This window comes from Ambystoma mexicanum, chromosome 10 (genome assembly GCF_040938575.1).
Source record: "Ambystoma mexicanum isolate Mex_15411 chromosome 10, UKY_AmexF1_1, whole genome shotgun sequence".
NCBI classification, from domain to species: domain Eukaryota; kingdom Metazoa; phylum Chordata; class Amphibia; order Caudata; family Ambystomatidae; genus Ambystoma; species Ambystoma mexicanum.
Window position 1 is genome coordinate 1,161,663,553 of NC_090932.1, and position 22,562 is coordinate 1,161,686,114.

The 22,562-nt window shown below is 44.2% G+C and overlaps 1 protein-coding gene across 2 annotated transcripts in view; it reads left to right on the forward strand.

Annotated features, from left to right (window-relative positions):
• Positions 1-22,562, forward strand: part of ASTL (astacin like metalloendopeptidase) — a 952,269-nt gene that overhangs the window by 309,056 nt on the left and 620,651 nt on the right. The window contains exons 5-6 of one of the 2 annotated variants that reach the window (XM_069619099.1): positions 10,437-10,554; positions 14,008-14,189. In XM_069619099.1, coding sequence (XP_069475200.1) covers positions 10,437-10,554; positions 14,008-14,189 — 300 coding nt within the window. The remainder of the gene's footprint in view (positions 1-10,436; positions 10,555-14,007; positions 14,190-22,562) is intronic. The other variant, XM_069619100.1, reaches the window with a different exon arrangement.

Genomic DNA, 22,562 nt, shown 5'->3' on the forward strand with positions numbered 1-22,562 from the left:
ATAATGGAGATGAAATGAATAACATCAATAAAATTGCCTGTTCAAACATTGGGCATGTGTTGGACATTTTTTACAAAGGTTCAAAATAGATATTCTGTTAGCGGAACCTTTCCCATTACCTAATTTTCAATACAAAACACTTTTACAGTTTGGCTGAATTGGATAATGAAAACTACTATTGTTCATTTTTGCATAAGACACAATCCTAAGAATATATTGAAGAACTATGCAGCTATTGGGACCATACTTTTTATAAAGATCAATTTCCCTCAAAAATCGCAGTTGTTTTCATGCAATTTACATTACTTTTATTTGGAACGGATAGGTTTTAGAATGTTGGATTTAGCATAAGGATTTGGCTAAGATTTTAGATCTGTTTAAACATTTGTTTAATGTGTCGGTGTTGGTATGAGACAGTATGTATTTGAGTAGATTAGTTGAAAATAGTCAAGGTAAATAGAGTATTTTTCATTAAAATGTTTGGTCAGATCAGGGAGGGACTTTACTGAATTCTTTCAGGATTAAATGGTGTGACAATAGAAGAGCGCTTAAATTCAGTTAATCCCATAGAACATGAGATCTAGGGAATTAATGTACTAGCTTAGAATGCTTTGCTCACTTGGGAACAAATCAAACTGGTACGGTTGGGACGTTAAACGGGTGTAGAAATTATGATTGTAAAATAAGTCGTAGTAAGAATGGACATTTTATACTGATGTGATTTGTTAGTAACTGATTTTACAGCTTTTCAATTAAGTGTTGCTGTAAAGCCATAACGTATGAGAAAAACAAACTGCAGAGGACGAGATTCCTCATCCTCCGCACTGCTTACTTCTGGGAGGGCAGATTTCACCCCTAACCCGCCTGCAGCACTGGTGTCCCCGATCCCCAGGCTGTGAAGGGGAAGAACACCTGTTTCATGCCTGGGGGTTGGGGTGCAGCCGTTCTGATGTCAACGCACACTAAGTGTGCCAACACCATCAGGAAATTAAATTAACATGCTGAAGCCAAAAGGCTTTAGCATGTAAACTTCGCAGTCACACATTGCTTGCTGCCAGGGCATTTTTTGCCCAATTTCCTTGAGTGAGGGCTTGTTGGAGAGGGGTGAGCCCTTACTCAAGGAGATTTCTGATCATTGATCACTAGATCACCAGCAAATTAATTTTGGGGGTGGAGGGGGCCCCCGCCAGGACAAAAAGCCACCAACCAACACAAAAAGGCACCATGTTTTTTCTTTGGGGCCCCAAGGAAGGCAAAAAAACAGCGCACTTTGAAAGGAGGCACACTTTGGGGCATCAGGGGGCTGGCCCTGTGCCTGTGGGGGCAGCTCTTTTAGGAATACCCCAAGGAGGGGCAGTTACTTTCTGCTTCCCTGGGGGTCAAAACTGAGGGTCTGGTCCAATTGTGCCACCCCAGGAAAGCAGAAGGGAGTCCTAGGCCACCAGGGAAATGGGGCATCCCCCGGGCAAACATCCCCCAACCTAAAAAAAAAAATAAGGTGGCACAATGTTTTGCCTTCTTTGGGCAGTAAAGTGGTGCTGTTTTACATGGATTTGTCCCCAAGGAAGGCAAAGCAACATTCCACTACATTGTTGGTGGCAAACATGAGTCCATCGGGGGGTGGCCCAGTGCCTGGGGGCCAGCCTTCTCAGGAATCCTCCCACAGAGGGGCAGATCCTTTCAGCTTCAATGGGGGGGGGGGCAAAATTGAGGACATGGCCCCATTTTTCTACCCCAGGGAAGAAGAAAAGGGCATTAGGCCACCAGGGAAAGGATGTTGGGTGTGGGGAACTGTTTGGTTTGTTGCTCGTCACAGCACCTCCGGCCCTCCTGGATCTGTGGTTGAACCACATTGGTGCTTTTCTGCCTGGTGTGCAATGGGTACCCCTGGCCATCTTAGAGCTCTGGCCGGGCTGCGTTACAGCTTTTCCCTCTGGGTAGGGGTGGTGACCCTGCCAGGGCTCCCTGGCACCGCTGCCTGGCTTGCCGACTGTCGATGCTCATGGGAGACAGGCACCCAAGGCTGGGGCAAGCACCCTGGACGTCCTAGCGCTCTGGCCAGGCTGCATTACAGCTTTTCCCTCCGGGGAGGGACGGGGACCCCGGTCGCACCATGATTGCTGCTGAGCTGGGGGATGGTCAACACATGTGCGAGGCAGACACCCAAGGCTGGGGGCAGCACCCCGGCCAGGCTGCATTATAGCTTTTCCCTCTGGGGAGGGGTAGGGGACCCTGCCGGGGCTCCCTGGCACCGCTGCCTGGCTTGCCGACTGTCAAACGCACATGGGAGACAGGCGCCCAATGCTCGGAGCAGCACTCTCTGCCGTCCTAGAGCTCTGGCCGGGCTGTTACAGCTTTTCCCTTGTGGGAGGGACAGGCACCCCATTGGGTCGCCCCATGATATGATATATTTATAACATTTGCATTTATTGTGGTTTTGTATAGCGCTTTTAACCAAAGCGCTTTACAGAAAACAATTTGCAGTACATATAATAAGCAATGTAAATTGATGTTCATAAACAGCGAGTAAATGGGAACAATTAGCAGAGAACAATTAGCAATACATAAGATAGGCAGTCTAAATCGATGATCAGAATCGGCCAGTAACGATTAAACAGACGACTGAAGTAGGTGCATTTTTAAAGAAGAGCGGAACGACGAATAGGAATTAATGGATTGGAGAGGGAGAACGGTCCAGTGAAGAGGAGCAAGAAGTTGGAAGGATCGTAAAAGGGATTGTGCACAAGGGGCGGGTGGAACAGTAAGTAGAAAGTGATTAGCAGAGCGAAGAGACCGAGAGGGACAATAGAAGGGGAGGAGAGATGCAAGATAGTTATGGGCGATACCGTAGAGAGATTTGAAGACGAGACAAAGGAAGTTGTACTTGAGTTGAGAGTGAAAAGAAAGCCAACCCATTGAGGTAAGGGATGAGGAGATTGAGTCCTGACCGAGAATGGATGGAAGAATGATAGATTGATTTGAGACAAGCAAGACGTGAGGAAGGAAGACCAAAGAGAACAGAGAAGTAGAAAAGTCGAGAGAAGATTAAGGAAGATACTAGAAGCTTTTTGGCGTGGAAAGTAAGAAAAGGGCAAATTTTGCGTATATTGTAGGGATGAAATCGGCAGGCATGGGAAGTAAGAGATGTGGTGAGCAAAGGAAAGATTAGTGTCAAAGTGGAGACCAAGATTGCAGGCAGAATGGGAGATAGTGATATAGGAGGGAGGAAAGAAAATGGAAGGCGGAGGAGATGGAGGTGGGAGGACATTAGCAGGAAAAAATAGAACTTCTGTTTTCTCAGCATTCAGAGTAAGAAATTGCGAGGCCATCCAGGATTTGATGGCAGTGAGGCAGGATGAGAGTGTGTGATGGATGTCGGGGGTGAAGGATGAGAAAGAAAAAGCTTAGTGTCATCAGCATAGAAGTGGTGTGAGATTCCAAAGGATGATATGATGGGAGCAAGAAGGGAGGTGTACATAGAGTAAACGGAAGGACCAAGAACGGAGCCTTGGGTGACGCCGTGGGCGAGAGGAAAGGAAGAAGAGGTGCTACCGCCCCAAGGGACGGCAAAGGTGTGGTTAGATAAATAGGATATGAACCAGGCAAGAACAGAACCACAGAAGCTAAAGGAAGAGAGCGAGTCAAGTAACAAAGAGTGGGGGGGGCGCTGTTGCGCACAAGAGAAGATGGCCACTCATGTGTGTGCTCCGGCGATGACTAGGGCCGCGATGCCCATATAAGCATTTCCAGCGACCGGTTCTGCGAATAAAGAACACGAATCGAACCCCAATCCCCAAGGATCAAAATGGCGAAATTATAAGGACGCCGGTTGCAGACATAGCGAGTAACGGCGCCATCCAAATCCCGCGGGCTGCGGGTAGCAAAGCCTGGAAACGTGCTGAGACCTGAGGGGAGGAGCCCGGTGAGAGAACGCGAGCGGAGGCAGGAAGACAAACGGCCCGCTGATATCCAGACACAGAGCGGGCGCTCCAGTCCTCGTAGAGCACCTGCAGCCCCCCACCCCACGACACTGGGAGGAGCGGGCCGAGCTGGGTCCCCGACTGCGCCGAGAGAGGAAGGCGTAGACCACGCGGCCATCGGAACCACGGATGTAGCTTTGCGGGCCCTAGACGGGCACAAAACAGATAAGTGGCGTGAGGCGGAACTGAAAGGGAGCGCGGCTGAGCGTGAAATTTGGGCCGCAAGCAAGAACGAGGTCTCCCTGCCCCCCCTCTCCCTGAGGAATACTAACGGCGAGGGACTTGGATGAGAATCCCAGCCCCGTGTCAGGGCTGTGCGTCGGAAGTGAAGCCCCCACAGGGGGCAGCAGGGACGGCTCCGGAGCCCCATAAAAACACACATTGGACAGGAAGGACGTCGAAGCTGGCCCTCTGCACCAACCCCTGGCACATAAGTGAAATAACACATGGCCATACAGCGAAATCAATACAGGAGAACTGCATGATCCCAGTGAACCAAGACCAGCTGTGTGCTTTCCTAGTCAAGCAACCGACATATGAGACCAAGTGCCACGGAAGAAGCCAAATAGTAAAGGCGGCTGCATCCTGTGGATGCTGGGGACCACAAAGGGAGGAAGGTGGAGTATATAGGCAGTTAGCTGGCACACCACTCCGTGGGAGCACAGGGGGTAACTCGCCGAAGACGGGGACACTTCGGATAAGCCTCTTAACACCCCCGTGATAAACAACCCACGCTTGAGATCAACTTAAGCTCCAACTACAATAAAGGCACCGAAACACAGACCGCCCCCCCCCCCCCAGTGGGGATTGATGTGAACTGCTGGGAACAGAACAGAGAAGATGTAAACACAACCACCAGAGAGCGGGCTTGTACTGTCCAGCTGCAGGCGCTACACGATGGAAGTCTGAATCATACCTCGCACCACCCTATCATAGAGAAAGCTAATAGGCACATAACGAGCCCAGCTAGTTGGAGAACCAACCAGAACATAAACAATGCCCAAGAGCTTTGGACACAAGAAAGGTAAAGGGGCCATTGATAAGTATATGACACTAATACAGAAAGAGAAGGAGGTCGAGATGGAGGAAGGAACATTACCACAAGATCAACAGGCACCAACGGCCGCGATGATGGACCCCCAGGAGGTCTTCCTCGCCATGCAGCAGGGTTTCCCAGCCCTCAATGACCACCTGAACGGAATAACTGCAAACATGGCGTCCATCAAAACGAAACTAGACAAGACAACATCACGCATGACGGAAGCAGAAACTAGAATATCGGGCACTGAAGATGCCCTTGAAGCCCTGAAAAGCAGTCTCTACGATGGCAATAGAGCTAGGGACGGTGAAATCCAAATGCGAAGACTTGGAAGCGAGGTCACGACGCAATAACATCCGTATTGTTCCGGAAGAAGCAATGAAAGGCTCCATGGAAAAGGCAGTGGAGAACCTGCTGCGTACCCTTCTGGGAGACCCGGGATGGTCCCAGATGTTCATCATTGAACGTGCTCGTAGGTTGTTGGCCCTGAAACCAGGAGCTTACCCTAACCAATCGTAGCCAGGGTGATGAACTATAGGGACAGGGACTTAATCTTGAAAACGGCAAGGGAGAAACAGGAGCTCAGATGGGAAGCCGTCATATACGGATCTTCCCGGACTTCACTCTGGCGGTACAGCAAGAACGAAAACTCTTCAATGGGGTCAAAAAATTATTACGGGAACGCCAGATCCAGTATGCTATGCTATACCCAGCGAGACTTAAAATCCAATATCAGAACAAGATCCATTTCTTCACTTTTCCTGAGGAGGCAGCAAACTTTGTCGAGACGCATATCCCTACCCCACCCGGGCAACCTGGTGTGGAGGGGACTGAATAATCTTCATAGTCATGCAATAACAAACATGTTATAAAATGTATATTCAGAAGTGACGGCTCCCCTATGGGCACCCCTCTCAGGGGATAAATGTTTCGTCCTGCGAGTTACGATATAATGAGATGCCCTCCACAGGTGTCAATATGTGAGAGACAACAAATTGAACCGGTCCACTCTAAATAAGACCCAAAAGGGCATGGGCACTGGGAATCGCTGCAGGCCCCCCTGTAGCAAGTGCACATTGATGAAGGGAGGGAGGAGATGGGATCCACAAAACACGGTTAAAGTTATGGGAACTGTGAGGGAGGGGGGGAAGAGGGTGAGTTGGGAATGTTTGGGGGGGAGTTATGAAAGGGAAGGCAGAAAAACTAAAAGCACACAGGTAATGCACACCAGGAACATCAGGAATACAGTAACAATATACTTGCAGACACAAAAAAGAAAAGGGTAGTTGCACTCTCTCTTTTATGTGCCAACTTGAACGAAGAAAACTCCACTCAATTGGAATATAGAATACATTTCTGTATCGGTGAGGTTAAGTGCCCTTTGTGATGCCACGTGTTTCAACGGACTACGCCGTCTTTTTCAAATCAGGGCTAATTGGTTGAAAAATAATACAATACAAAGAATAAATAAAAAAGTTGAAGTCCAAAAAGAACAATTCAAAAGAATCAATGTGTCAAGTGTAGCACAGACAGAGGGTGGGAAATGGGAAGGATTAATTGGGATGAACAGTGTGCCATTAAGCATCAAAGCAGAAATTGAAACATTGTGTAATGCCATTCAATAAACAAATTGAGACAAAAGCGGGATAGGAATGGAAATTTAATTTAACATGTTTAAAATTAGTGCTCTTATTTTCAATCTTATTTTATCCATCCAGAACATTAACGTCCAGGATAAACGTTCTTCAGACGGAATTATATTTGTTTTGTATTTTGGTGACATTTCTTATCTTCACTTCACAAATACCTTGAATACACGTTATGTAATTGTATTAATCTGAAAGCAAGATCACACGTAATCGTGGACAATAGGCGGTATGTTTACACAACACTAAAAGATGGCGCTCATATTAGTAACTAACAAACGACCATTGCGGTTGCTGTGACAACCACACCAACACCTTTTTAAAGCCGCCATTTTGGATTCTTTGGCGAACGCGGACAGAATCATACGGAGGTGTTAATGCGGTACTGCAGAGGTAAGACCTGCTTAAGGGATTTTCTCGCTGCCCCAGTTCGCACGGCATGGGAGAAGACCGATCTAATGAACACACGTAGCACAAGGAGATATAGAAGCACACTCTCTAGGCAGCTCTTTGTTAAATTGAATGGTACAACTACTTAACCAGACACCCGGAATCTTTTACTCTCTCGTTTGCTAGGAGCACGAAAGATGTGCTTTGTTCTTGTATTTACAAATCGACACAATCGAACAGAGATACTTTATCATATTAAAAGATAAACATGATGCATTTACCGGTCAATTACACTCTATATGAACGTAACCATACCTTTTAAGAACACCAACTAGACAACCATAAGCTAACAGATGTGCCAATACAGAATATAATAACCCTAATTTTGTTTGGCAGGCTGGGATTGATCCCGTGAATCTTTTTGTTAAGCTGAAAAGCAACGTTCCAAATTAAGCAATTTATAATATTGGGTAAGATTCATTTATTCCGAAAAAACGATCTTCTATTTAATTTGCATACTCAAGTTTTCAGAGACAAATGAACTCGTGGCATTTTATTTGTTTTTTCTTTCCAACCAAACCCTTTTCCATTCCTATCCCGCTTTTCTCAATTTGTTTATTAAATGGCATTGCGTAATGTTTTAATTTCTGCTTTGATGCTTAATGGCACACTGTTCATCCCAATTAATCCTTCCCATTTCCCACCCTCTCTGTCTGTGCTACACTTGACACATTGATTCTTTTGAATTGTTCTTTTTGGACTTCAACTTTTTTATTTATTCTTTGTATTGTATTATTTTTTAACCAATTAGCCCTGATTTGAAAAAGACGGCGTAGTCTGTTGAAACACGTGGCATCACAAGGGCACTTACCCTCACCGATACAGAAATGTATTCTATATTCCAATTGAGTGGAGTTTTCTTTGTTCAAGTTGGCGCATGAAAGAGAGAGTGCAACTACCCTTTTCTTTTTTGATTTACAAAGCCGAGTGGAGGAACCACATTTTCTCCGCTGTTGCGCAACTTATGGGACACAAAATATCTCTGCAATAGATCATAGGGCGCTGAGGTCTATTTTGATAAGTGTCCCTTGGAGAAAGGTTCCTCGTCAGGATTTACTTGCAGACACATGTGTACGAGTGCTTCATGGTGTTTTGGTGATTTCCTGGTGGCAAATATGTCAAATTGTGGGTTTTTAAAATGTATTTATTTTGTACCTACATATTGGACTTTGCGGGCCATGTGGGTAATAAATTGTTGAGCCATTCATGCAAGTGAGTCCTCGTTGTATTACTACAGGTGTATTCTTTTCAGAAATGCATGGGGTTTCCTGTTTTCCTGGGTGTGTGCGACACCGGAGGTCCAAATCAGTGGGTTGTCCACAAGGCCAAATACAGTACAAATTTGGTCTTCCCAGCACGTTTGGTGTAACAGTGGTTTAGCCTTTTCCCTTTGCGCCCAGGTCAGTGCACCCGCACATGTGAGGTACCGTTTTCATCCGGACACATGTGGCAAGGTAGAACATGTGTTGCCTGGGTATTTCAATCGTTACCTGGTGGCAAATGTCTCAAAATTGAGTTTTTTTTCCCCCCATACATTTGGACTTTACCAGGATTGTGGCTAATGCATTTTAGGCTGATTCACGCAAGTCAGACCTCTTTGGATTCCCACGTGTGTCTTATTTTCAGAAATGCATAGGGTTCCATGTTTTCCTTGTTGGCTGCGACACCCCCGGCTCAAATCTGTGGATTGGCCACAAAGCCAATTTAGTCTTCCGCAGGGCGTTTGATGTACCAGTGGTTTAGCCGGTTCCCTTTACGCCTAGTCGGTGCACCCCCACATGTGAGGTACCATTTTTATCGGGATACCTGTGGGAAGGTAGACATTTGTTGTTTTCTCTTGGTTGTGAGAACACTTTCATACATTTCCTATTGCGGTTTGTTACACAACCCTTTTATTTCCCAAATGTGGCCTACATTTAGTCACAGCTTTAGGCACTGCATGCTTTTGTAACCTGCGCAAGTCACCTATCCTTCAAAAGGTCTGCCTGTGCTCTTTCAAAAAATGTATGCTTGCCATTCTTCACCATTCATTTTTGTTATTTTCAAATGCAAAGTACTTCTGTTTATGCCGTCGGCATAAAAATCCTCTGTACCATGGCTCAGTTTTTGGCCCGTGGTATTGCATGTTTTGTGAAACATGAAAATTGTGTGATTTCCTAACTAGAGTCGTCTGTGGAATGCAGCGGTGCATTGCTTTTCTCAATATTCAGAGAAGCCATTATCTTGCAAGTGCAAACATGTCCAGCACATAATACTCTTCCCTGTTTTTTTCATGTTTTCCAAAACTATGGGAATTTTAGGTACGTAGTTGTTGCCTGATCCGAGCAAATGACCCCTTCCTGAACTTGGAATTTTGTCTACTTTTCAGAAATGTCTGCCTTTCTGTGTTCTCATTGAGCCTTCCTACCCTCCTCTTCCATTCCGTGCAAGCAAACCTCTTCTTTTTTTTTTTTTAAGGGAAAAATCACCTACCTCTCACAAAATTGATGGTAAACTTTATGAAAAAATATTTTCTTTTTGTTTCCACTCATCCTGTTCCTGGAAGCTTGGAAATTGGCAAATTCGTAACTGCAAACCTTTTGTTCCTAGCTCTTAAGGGGAAAAAACACAGGCTTCTTTGTACATCATTTTCTGAAAAAACACACCGTTTTGTCACTTTTTTGTAATATTCTCACAGCCCCTTACAGCAAACCACACCTCTTTGGTGGCATTTTAACCACCTACACGTGAGAAGAAAAGGGTGCAAATCTGGTTGGAATCTCATTTATAACAAAAAAAGTTACAAGGGATTGAATGCTGACATACCGAAATGTCCAAAAAAAGGGCTCGGTACTTGGAGGGAAAACCCCCAGCAGTTAAAGGGTTAAAGTATTGCAATGTTTCATGTGTTCTCCTATGGAACTGCTGGTAAATTCTATGGCTTTTGCAATATATAATTCTACCCACAAATTGAGGTGTACAAGCACAATTTCAAGCCATTTTTTAAACTTGGGGGTGGGGGGGGGGGAGAAACACTATCTCCTCACTGAGCCCCTGACCCGATTGGGTTTGAGCCTGCAAGCTCTATTACCACCAAATCGAGAACCATGTGATTCACACTCGGTGCTTTCACAATTGGCCAGGCCACCACAGCCCTCGCCATTCTCCCCCTCCCTATGTACACCCACATCCGGCTCCTATACTTTCTAGTTGTCCCTCGCTCCCCTCTCTTTCCTCCTTTACTCTTCCACATCCCACTTTCTGGCTCGGTTTCTGTAAATGTTCTGTTCCGGTTTCTTTCACTCCTATCCTCTACATTCACTCTCATTTGTTTTCCTGCAGATAATGCCACAAAGAATCTTGTGCTGGAAGCATTTGCAGATTTTGGGGCCTCCACCTGCATTCGATTTGTTGAGCGCAAGAGCCAAAAGGATTACATCTCAATCGTACCTCTGCTTGGGTGAGGAAGTGGTCAAGTTCTTTCTGCACCAGATTTGCCCATTCTACTGCTTTTTATGTTTTTCTTGGCGGATATGTTCCTAGTGGTGCTAATTCAAAATCTTACAATGTCCATTTTGTGGGCCCCAATTTCTTCTGTGCCGCTAGGCTCCTTCTTAGCCATATGCCCCATCTCTCTACACCTAAGAAGTGTTAGGAGGTGTTGTCCTCCTGGTAGTGCTGTCTTTCATGCTCTGCACATGTGGTGTTCCTTACAAACCTTGAAAACAAAACATCCACAATCATTCATTAATACAGTGAAAAAGGATTCAATTTATTCATAGTATTTTTTTTTTTAAAACTGTTAGAATCTATTATTTCTAAATACATGACATATAGTCTCTACATACCATAAGTACTAGTGACGCAAAAAAAAAAAAAACATCCTTTAGTGACAGGAATTCAAAGCAGATACTGATGTAGTAAAAAACACCTTCAGGATAGAAACTCAATATACAATTTCACTGGTGTAAGATCTACTGTGATCCAAATGTTATTCTAATACAAACGGGTACTAGATCTCGCCCTCAACACGTTTCGGTTCACCGTTTTCATCTGGAACCTTCTTCACGAGGGGATGGTAAGGGATCACTTTGACTTTCAGGTAGATCTTAGATCTATTCTGTTGCACCACGCTGTGTGCGTTAAAAAATTGATGGCTGTTGATAAAAGATAAAAAGAAAGGTTTCAGCTCGATTTGCTTAATAACCTGACTGCAAAAACTCTACAACAGGCTGGGGTAAGGAGGGAAGCCTTACCTCGCCTTTGAGTGGGAGTAGTCTACACAGGTAACCTGGAATAGTCAATATTCCGTGGGTTACACTGGAGTCCACACTGGACGAAGTAATCTAAAGAATACATATAAATTGAACTATCAGTGCAGCCTCTTGCGGAGTCAGTGGTTAAAGTGTCCTCTAGATGGGCCGGTCATGCCTTGACCGTTATCTGTAAAAAATAACAGACAGCAGTCCCGTAGTACTACAGGTGATCGATAGTGACCCATCCAAATACTGACAATGCATCGTGTTCGGCACTCCTCCAAATTGAGCACCTACTCGGAACATGCTTTAATGTTACTTTACTAGCATTTTAGTAGACTTGGCTCACAAGCCAGGCTAATTTCTAATTTGTCCGCCGTGTTATTGAAAGACGGAGGTCCTCTTACCTGCTGCATGAAAATCGCAGTATTGAGCACAGGCTTATAATTAGGTCCGCTCCGACCCGCAAAAAAAGGGTCTCTCCCCTCTGGCAAAGTAGTCGCTCGCAACCGGTATCTCGTCCCTTATTTAAATTCTTATTAAAAGCCATTTCCGGTCAAACACTGGAAAAGGCTGAAAAGGCGCCAGCCAAAATATGGCAGCCATGTTGGAATGGACCAGCCCGTGGTGTCCACACCCATCTACCCTTGTTAAAACTAAGCCTCGTTTATATGATTTAATACTACATGTACCTTACAGGTCTGGCTGTCCAGTTCAGTCTTTTATTTTACCAGAAAACAGCCGGTGTTTTTGACCAGAAATGGCTGTTGGTAATAAGAATTTAAATAAGGGACAAGTAGACGGTTGCGAGTGACACTTTGCTGGAGGGGAGAGACCCTTTCTTTGCGAGTCGGAGCGGACCCAATTAATAAGCCTGTGCTCAATTCTGCAATTTGCACCCAGCAGGTTAAAGGACATCTGTCTTTCAATAACGCGGCGGACAAATTAGAAATTAGCCTGGCTTGTGAGCCGACTCTACTAAAATAATAGTAAAGTAACATTAAAGCATGTTATGAGTAGGTGCTCAATTTGGAGGAGTGCCAAACATGATGCATTGTCATTATTTGGATGTGTTAATATCGATCACCTGTAGTAATACGGGACTGCTGTCTGTTATTCTTTACAGATAACGGTCAAGGCATGACCCGTCCATCTAGAGGGCTCTTTAACCTCTGATTCTGGGAGAGGCTGTACTAATAGTTAGGTTTAGTATTTCTACACCGAGAGAACGGTAAGCCTCCTTAAGGTTTTATGATGGTTGACATTATGACTAGAGAGCACTCTGTTGTGGGATCATTTTCACCACAATAATTGATTGATGTTTTTCCATCTGACAGACATTACGTTGTTCCGATGAGCAAGACTAGATCAGAATCTAGATTCACTAGGAGAAGATTTAACAACCTAAAAGGCCAGAGTCAACAAATGATGAGTCGAGATTAGGTAAGCAGTAGTTGATCTGTATTTGTAATGATTTTTAAATGGAGAGCAGGGTGAATCTCGATACCAGTTTGACTATGTAGTCTGATACAATTTATATGTATCTCCAGATTACTTAGTCCAGTGTGGACTCAAGTCTAACCCAAGGAATATTGACTATTCCAGGTTACCTGTGTAGACTAGTCCCACTCAAAGGCGAGGTAAGGCTTCCCGCCTTACCCTAGCCAATTGCAGACTTTTTGCTGCCGGGTAATTAAGCAAGTCGAGCTGAAACATGTCTTTTTATCTTTTATCAACAGTCATCCATTTTTTAACGCACATAGCGTGGTGCAACAGAATAAATCATCTAAGATCTACATGAGAGTATAAATGACCCCTTACTATCCTCCTAAGAAGGTTCCAGATGAAAACAGTGAACCGAAACATGTTGAGGGCGAGCTCTAGTAACTGTATTAGAATAACATTTGAATCATAGTAGATCTTACACCAGTGAAATAGTATATCCTAAAGGTGTTTTTTGCTACAATGGTATCTGCTTTGAATTCCTGTCACTAAAGGATATACGTTTTTTTTTGTGTCACTAGTACTTTATTTTAAATTTCTTTTATGATGTGTAGAGACTGTCATGTATTTAGAAATTATTGATTCTAACATTGTTTTAAAAATAAATTCTATGAATAAATTGAAACCTTTTTTACTGTATTAATGAATGATTGTGGATGTTTGTTTTGAATGTATCCCATTCCCAAAGTAAGGTAGAGATTCCTATCCTATCCATTCTATAGTGGTCTTTGGGCTTCCCTTTATCATAGATGCATTCCTGACAAACCAGCATGCTGCTTTGAGATTCTGGATTATAACCCTAAACGTAGCATGAATTGGTGGTTGTATGTCTGATAGTTTGTATTTTTTGGTCAAACTATTTTGTTTCAAATTTTGTTTTTTTAAATGATAGAACGTGGGGGAGGAGGGAAGCATCCTCCCCTGACCCCCATGTACCCCCCAAAAACAGATTATGTAACCCCCAACGTGCTATCTTCATTTTCTGGCCAAAAATTGAGCAGAAAGATGTGTACTAAAATAGTTTGACCAAAAATAATTTGATCAATAGACCTACTTCCGAATGAGTGCTCCACATGTTTAGGGGCTCTGATTTTGAAGTTGATACAAATGTTCTGGCACTGATCAGTCCCTTTTTTTTCTTCTTTCTGATCCAGCTGTTACTCCAATATTGGACGAGTTGGTGGCATGCAGATACTCTCTTTGAGCCAGAAATGTTTCAGTGTGGGGAAGGGGCCAGTACTGCATGAACTTATGCACGTCCTGGGTTTCTGGCACGAGCATTCAAGAGCTGACCGTGGGCGATACATTGACATTATCTGGTCAGAGATTATGAATGGTGCGTACCAATTGACTTGAGGGTGAATTTGAGTTCTCGTTGTGGCATTGAAACCTTCTTTGGAGAGGGGATGTGCTGTGGTTGGTCTTAGATTAGAGCTATCTGTGGGAAGACTATTGGCGGAGTGGATCAGCAGGGGAATTGCCAGAGGTTATAGTAAACTGGGTATGGGTAAGATGTGAGGGCAGGGTTCTTGATTGTTTCTGCAGCTGTTCCAAATTCATGTTGGGTCAGTATCATTGTGGGGTAGCTGTGCATTGAGTGGACTGATTGAGTGAGCAACCCAAATTCCTATTAATGGTTAAGTGGGTTTATGGGCTCTTATTTTTCCTCACAATTTGACTTCAATAAAGGAAAATGTCATTGCTTGGTTTCTCTTTCCTGGTCACATTTGGTGTCTGTTCTTGACTTCATAGCTGCCCCTGCTTGTGGACCACATTTCCTAGAATGTGTATTGTTTTAGCTTGTTGGGTTAAACCGGTGTTAAGGTGTTTCTGCATTACATGAGTTTCCCTCCTAAAGATGTGGGATATTTGAGGCCACTCGTAAGATCATTTATTGTTCCTGACTAACAAATTGTGGACCTGGCAGTTCCTTCCTTTATGTATGTATGATCTGTTTTTGAATAGTACAATACAATTCACGTATACAAAAATGAATACGAAAATCAATCCTGTAAATGGGTAGCATAACATAAGAATCACTGAGATCAGTCACAATTGTCATGAATACATGGTAATGCTCTTCATGTGTACAAAGATGCAGAGCCCTCCTTACGAAAGTATTTGTGATAGACAAAACCCAGGGTTAATTACAAGTTATTATAAAATATAAAATGTCTTTGTTTCCTGACATTAGAACATTTCAAAATATGTACCAAATAAAAGGGCTGCAACTGGGCATATTGCGGGCATACAAACTTAAAATGTATATTGGGTTCGTCCTTGTCTGAGCAGAATGGACAACACCTTTTATGACTGAAATTGCAGTTCTTCCAAGTAGATATGCATAAAACAGTGGAGATGCCCTTGAATACCTTTTGGTTGAGATGACTAGGTAGTCTACAATCTTCAGACTTGGGGCAGCATCAAACTCCCTAAGCCCTCTTGCAGTAACCCATAACTTCGAGTTTGGGTGTTTGACCACTGTTTTGGAATATCCAAAGTTAATGGGGCATGAAGAGGTGGCTTGAACCGCGGCGAAATATTTTAAAACATGGTTACACCAAGGGATCTTTCGGTTTGTGGGGCAGGAGGAAAGAATCCAAAATTAAATTTGAGACTAAAGCTTATTAGAGAGAGTTGAAAGCCACATCTTAAGCTGTGCTCTGTACCATGATTGAAACATTGGTGAGATGCCCCGTTTACTATACTTTATAACCCGGGGCACAGATTGGCAAGCTCAATAGCCCAAGGAGGAAATAGTTTTCGATTATAATTTAGAAGGGCCTTCGAAGCCCAAGAGCTCTGCTTCAAATATCCCATCGCCTTGACTCCTGCCTCATAAATATTCATAATCATCTGGATAGGATGACGTTTAAAAGCTTTAGCAAATTTGTTAACTATGCCCACATTTTGAGTCTTCTTTTTGGCAGTCGTACACGTGTTCAAAATCCTCACCGGGTTTTTTTTGGAAAGGTCACTCCCAAATAAGAGAAGGAGTCTTTCATGTATAATTTCACTTGGCTCAGCAGTATAAATGAAGCGCTTTTAGTGGTTTTCTTGGTGCTGAAACTAACGCTCACTGATTCAATGGCATTCACTTAAGTCGAATGAAGCAATAAACGTATCTAGTAATCAACTTTTGTAGGGATAGGGGGGTTCTGGCAATAAAGTCAACATCATTCTCATAGGCCCGGACCAGTATTTTTTCTTGTGCCAAAAACAAGTACATCCACTGGGCCCGGCAGGAGTACGTTTTCTAGGCGGTTTGTATATAATGAAAACGGAGGCGCCATAACGCACCCCTGTTTGGATCCACCGGGTGCGTTTCCTACGTGCCCAATTTGTTTCCGCAACCCAATTAACATTGTGATGTGCCATAAGCACCTTTTAACAGGTATTCCGGCAGACCCTGCTATCACAGTACCCTGCACAGTTTTGACCTATTAATTAAGCCAAAAACTGTGGAGAAATCTGTGAACACCACAAAGATTGTTTTTTGCTTGATGTAATAAGAATTTACTAGGATCAAATAAAGATTTAGGACCTGATTTGCAGTGCCCAAACCATCCCTGAAGACAAGTTGGGCATCCGATAAAAAGTTATTGGACTCAACCCATTCAGTTAGATGGAACAATAAGGTGTAAGCTAGTAATTAATACAAACTATCTAAGAGGGAGATGGGGGCGATAAGCGGTGGTAAGAGCAGATTTGCCTTTTTTGTAAATTGGTGATAATAGTGCATCACTCAAAGATGAGGTGTATGTTTGAAATCAACATTGTGTTAAATAGAAAGTACGGGATGACAGCCTAAAGATGTGGGTCATAGTTAAATAAATCGGTGGGTAGCCCACCCAGGCCTGAACTTTACCTGATCTTTGAAGCAGCTGGATTGCCTTCGATATATAAGTCCATGATAAGGTCATGCTGGGATTGGATGGTATATCCTGAATTGTTTACCAGTTCAAGATTTCCCAAAGAGGTGGAGCATCCCTTATCCCAGGAGGAGAGGAGGCCTATGGATAGCTTCCATATAGTTCCTTACCCAAACATCAGCCATGATGGTACTGGCTGGTTCAAAGCAAACACTCTGGGGGGGGGGAATCAGCCGGTGTTCACCAGTTCCCAAAGTGTTTGACTATCCTTTGCCTGGGAGGCATCCTGAAGCTTATCCCAGACATTTGTTTTCTTCTTCTGATGCCTACCCTCTGTCAAGACTGACTTCACCATAATAGAAAAGACCATCAAATCACAAGGATCTATCTTCTCAGGCAACTTGCCTTATTATTTATCTGATTTTTGATTTGCGTTTTTAGCTTGGCTGTAACTGGATTCTCAGTGTACTTCCTCTACTGAAAGATTACTTTGTCAGCCTTTTCTTTAGCTTTAGCTGCAAATGACTCTTTGGCGAGTTCTTTAGCTAGAATGTATTCCTTGCTTCAGTCTGACTGAATTAATCAGACCCTAGGCAGCAGCACCTTTCCTGTCCTTTCAATCCAGACAAGCAATCCTTATAAACATTGGCCATGGTTCACCTGCCAGTATGATATATAATATGGCCTTTATAACACGCCCGTACACAAGTGTTTTCTAGGTGCGACAAGACAAGGAGGTGGAAAAAAGAGTGAGGACAAAACAACGATCGTCCTAGGCTTTGTCATTCAGATCTCTCAAAGCGCGCAGGCAGGGGAGAAGTGCAAAGGGGTAGGGGAAGTGCAGATAATCGGGAAGTGCAGCCAACGGGTGGCTCATAAGTGTAGAGAGAGGGGCCTGTAGGGTTACAGATACAGACCACAAGTGCCGGGGGAGCCAAGAGGCAGTGCAAGGTGCAACTGGACAGACAGGGACCTGGGCCCAAGTTCAGAGGATGGCCAGGTGACCAGTGCGTGAAACAGACGGGCCATCAGCAGGGGAGAGGAAGAGGGGAAGGTCTTGAGTTGCTTCCGGAATCAGAGATGGTTCTGCTAATGTTTGAGAGGGGCAAGTCTGTTCCAGATGGAGGCACCAGCCAAAGAAAGAGACATGCCCCCCAACTGTCTGCTTTGGAAAAGCGACTGACCCTCAGAGTTGGAGGTGGATGAGCGGAGAGCTTGAGATGGGAGATACTTGGATAGAGAGAGTTGGAGGTTACCATAGTCCCATGCCCCACAAAGCCTTGTGGACAATGCAGAGGTTCTTAAACTTGATCCTTGCTGCCACTGGGAGCCAAAGAAGAGATTGCAGAGCTGGAGAAATACGATCCCTGTGAGTCTTGCAGTCCTGTTCTGGATTAGTTGTAGACTATGGAGAGTAGAGGCAGTAAGATTTAGAAAGAGGTTGTTGCAGTAGTCTAGTCTAGAGAGGACTAGCGCTCTGGAGACAGTGAGCTTCTGGGGGAAGTGAGGAAAGGAAGAATACCTCTGAGGAGGTGCAGCTGATAGTTTGTCGTCTTAGAGACGTCGGAGATGAGAGGAGAGAAGGAGAGGGTGGAGTTGAAGATGACTCCAAGGTTCTAAGCCTCACACGTAGGAGCGGGAAGAGGACCCAGAGTGGGTGGCCCGAGAGAAGAAAGGAGGGAACTGATGTTCCAATGAGGAGGATCTCCGTCTTACTGGCATTAAGGCAGAGATCATTGGTGGCACACCACTCCTGTATAGCAGAAAGTCAGGAATGAGAGAAGGAGAAGCGAGTGACCGAGGGGAGCCTGAAAGAGAGATGGGTGTCATCTGCATAACACTGAAAGTTGGAGCAGCGATGCGGTGGGCAAGAGGTGCCAGGTATTGTTTCAACAGCCAGGGAGAGAGGTTAGACCCATGGGGAGCGCCACAGTATGAAAGAGAGAGAGAAGAGAGGACGGAACCCAGGTGGACCAGTAATTTTGTAAAGCAGATCTAACATGCAATCTCAGATCCCAATTCCTGCACACCCTACTGATTTGAATCCATGCACTGTAAAAAGGGACACCATGGACCCGACAAGCAAGCATGTAGTTGCTACCCCAATGTCAGACATGCTGCAGACTGCCACCAGGCCAACCCTTGCCGCCTCTTTCTGGATCATACAAAAAGCCTTGCTGTGTAGCAGATGTGAGGTGCAAATAACAAGGGGGGTCGTAAGAGTCCCTCTGCCAGACATTAGTCCTGGTTTACGAGAGCCTTACCCAGAGTCTTTAGCTCACTATCGTTCACAGAGGAGAAATATCCAAAACATATCGGTCTTTGTCAAGCGCCGAAATGCTAGGCAATTATCCTCTGAACAAGAGTGCGAACAGCAACCCCAGACACGTGTTTCGGTCTGGTTGGACCTTATCAGTAGAGTGTTGCTGTGCCTCTCTAATAATAGTGAGCTGCTATAAGGTGTCAGAAATATGAGGCAGACAACCTTGTAAAGGTTTTTCATAAGATACAATTTTATTAACTCAAATTGGGGTTTGACAAAAGGGAAATATATATGCAAAGGAAAATCGGTCTTAGAAAATAATCACTTTTCACTTCACTTTTATAATCTTGTATTTGGCATTCAAGCCATAAAAGAACATCCCCACATTATACATCATTACATATCAATACATTGATTACAAATTCATATATCAAAAAGAAATAACATTCAATGCATCCACATTCTAAAAAAAATCATTCTAAAATCTGATAAGACAATGACTCAAGGGGATTCCGCTTGCATATCATATAATTTAAAGCGTGCAATCCCCCAAAAGAACAAATAAAAAAATCATCAGTAATCCTATAAAAAAGGGTCGGCAACATCTTTCCATGTTTCATTAGCCCCAACATTTAATTTGTAGGACCTGACAAGACATGGACTCCTGAGGAGAAGAGTGACCAATAATGGGTCATAAAATGGAAAGCTCATGGCCTCCCTAACTTTAAATGGAGGGTCATCACTTTACGACCAGAACAACATCTCACACCTTAATCCTCAACAACCAGGCCCTGTATATACATTGCGATACTTTATAAACCCTTCCTGGATCGTCTGTTTTACATAACTCCAAGGCTTCAATTACTTTGTGTACATCAGCTTGTCTCAGTAACGAATTTAGGTATAACTTTCTCAGTCCCTGGGTAGCAGAGCAGAAAAACATAATGTATAACAGATTCCTCACTTGCGCTACACAGGGGGCACTCACTCGTATTTTCTGGCCTCCATGAAGCGGTGAATTTTGCCACATTCAATTAGCCCAATCTAAAATTAATAAAAAGTGCACGTGCAAGCAGAGGGTTAATCCAGTCCATACATTTTTCAAACCCAAAATCTGATTTGGCTAAGACATAGTCGGGTGCAGACTTTAGGTTCCTGCATGCTATAACCATACTTCCTCTATATAATTCCTCCCATATCTTTGCCGTTATACATTTAGTTTCATATTCAACTGGGGTTGGCTCCATGCTTCCTGCTCATTTAGATCAGAGAGGCTTTTTCTGACATGCGCCGGGCATGGCAATTTCATCGCTCCCTCCAGGCTCATCAGGTTGATCATATTCGCCCTGTAAGAATCAAGTTCAGGAGTCCCCCAAAGCCGGAGCCAATAGAAAATTGGTTTGGCTGCAGCAATTGCATCAATTGGGCATACGTCCAGTTCGAGATGCAACAACCCTTTAGGCATAGATAAAGGGAGACGCAATAGTCTCTTGAGAAACTTTATTTTCCACCGTTCTCTGTGACTTCCGGCCTACAAACTCCCATAGTTCTGCGCTGAATAGGGCAGCTGCTGTGGCCTGCTTCTTATATAAATCGAGGGCAGGAGAAACCGCACCCCTGCCATGATCGTTGAGAAAAGCATGGGTGACGCCACTTTACCTTTTGTAGCGTGACTGTGGCTTGGCAATTTGACTTAACCAGTTGCCACTATCAGAAAAGCGTGTGCCCAGGTAATCATAATGCCTTACTTGTTCTAGTAGCGTCCCCCCTGCACTAATGCCAAGGTTCACTATTGTACCAAAGCTGGGCCTAAAGACCATTGTTTTTGTTTTCTCTGTGTTCAAAGACAGTTTTAGCTCCTCAAATTTTTCCAAGAAAGCTGACAATTACTGTTTTAATCCCTCGGTGGTGGTTGACAAAATCACAGCATGATCAGATTGCGCAGCTTTGGCGGGTCCTTGCCATCGGCCAGCAACTGTTTTACCACTTCCTGTATATATCTGCAAAACGAGGAGCCGGGGCAGCCCTGCTTTACTCCTTTTGGTGACATCAAATGTGTCAGTGACCTCACCCCCGAGGCCCACTTTGACTTCTGCCTTATTCTCTTTGTAAAGGGATTTGATGGCCCTCAATAATCCCTCTCTGGCAGTCCTCTTTTCCATAAGATTTCCCATAGATTTCGTGGGACGCAGTCGAAAGCCGTCCTAAGGTCCACAAAAGTGGCATAAAGTCTCATCTCCCTAAGGACGGTATATTTTTTAATTATATTATAGCGGTGGTAGCTCTGATCTACTGTGCCCTACCCCCTCTGGAAGCCTTCCTGAGGCATGCTCATAATCTGATTTTCTGAGTTCCATGCCTGTACTTGCACTAATAGTACCTTTGCAAAAATGTTACCTGCACTATTTAACAAGGAAATTGGGTGATAGTTTGAGGGCACTCCTCCCCCCCACCCCCCCTTCTTGTAAATGGGCACAATTTCTGCCATCCGCTATGAATCGGGGACAGAATCAATAATAACGCATGCTTCAAAGAGCTTCCAGAGGATCAGGGCCCAAATAGCTGGTTCTTATTTGTATAGGTCTATCGGCACATGTCGGGGCCTGCCTCCTTCCCAGCCTTTTGTAACTTTATGGCAATTGCCACATCGTTGATGCTAAATGGTCCCTCGGGATCCTCTCAGATGGCCGTGGTAGCCCTTAAAGGTTCATCCTTCCTCTCTCCCCCATAGCGACATGAAATGGTCCATACATGTCTCTGCAGTTATACTACACTGGATCTCTACATTTCCTCTCAACCCAGCATCCAGAATGTAACATAGTACCTCGAGTCAAGTGCAGCGGCCAGAGACTCCATTTTGTACCTACAGTAAAGATCCTTTTTAAACTGGACCATTGATTTATATACAGACCTTTTTTTTCCTGGAGTTGTGCTTGATCTGTTGCCTTACCCTTTACAAGTGCTCTTAGCATCTCTTGTTTTGCTGTCTAATAGTCCTGGTCATACCATTCAACCCTTGATGAGGCTTTTCGTTTTGTCTGCTAATGCTGGTTACAAATGGGACCATTCCTGTGACCACTTCCCCAAAAGTTCTCATCACCTCGGGAGCTTCCACATCATTCAGGCAGATCTTCTCGAGGGGAGGGATAATGTTATCATAAAGGTGTGGTCTGAAGTCCCCCTCGTTCAGTTTCACCCATTTAACGGCCCTGCGGCCATGACCGGTGACGGAAATGACCTGGTTCGTACATCCCTATCTTGTGATGGTAGAATGGGGCACTTGCATTCAGGGGTTAATACTAACGGCTTATTATCACTTTCAAATGTTTCCAAAACCTTGAAGTTATTTATTTTAGACCATACATCGACTGACACAAATATGTAATCAATTAGCGTAGAGCCCATTGGCCCTACATGTGTTATGTTTGCCAAGTGATCATTAGTGAAGCGCCCATTACATGCTCTTGTGTCCATCTCGAATGGTACCCTAAAAGTGTTGGCTAGTCTATGGGTTTTCTTAGGATGCGAGGCTCTTACCAGCAGAATATCCCATGCCTCATCTTGGCCATCCCAT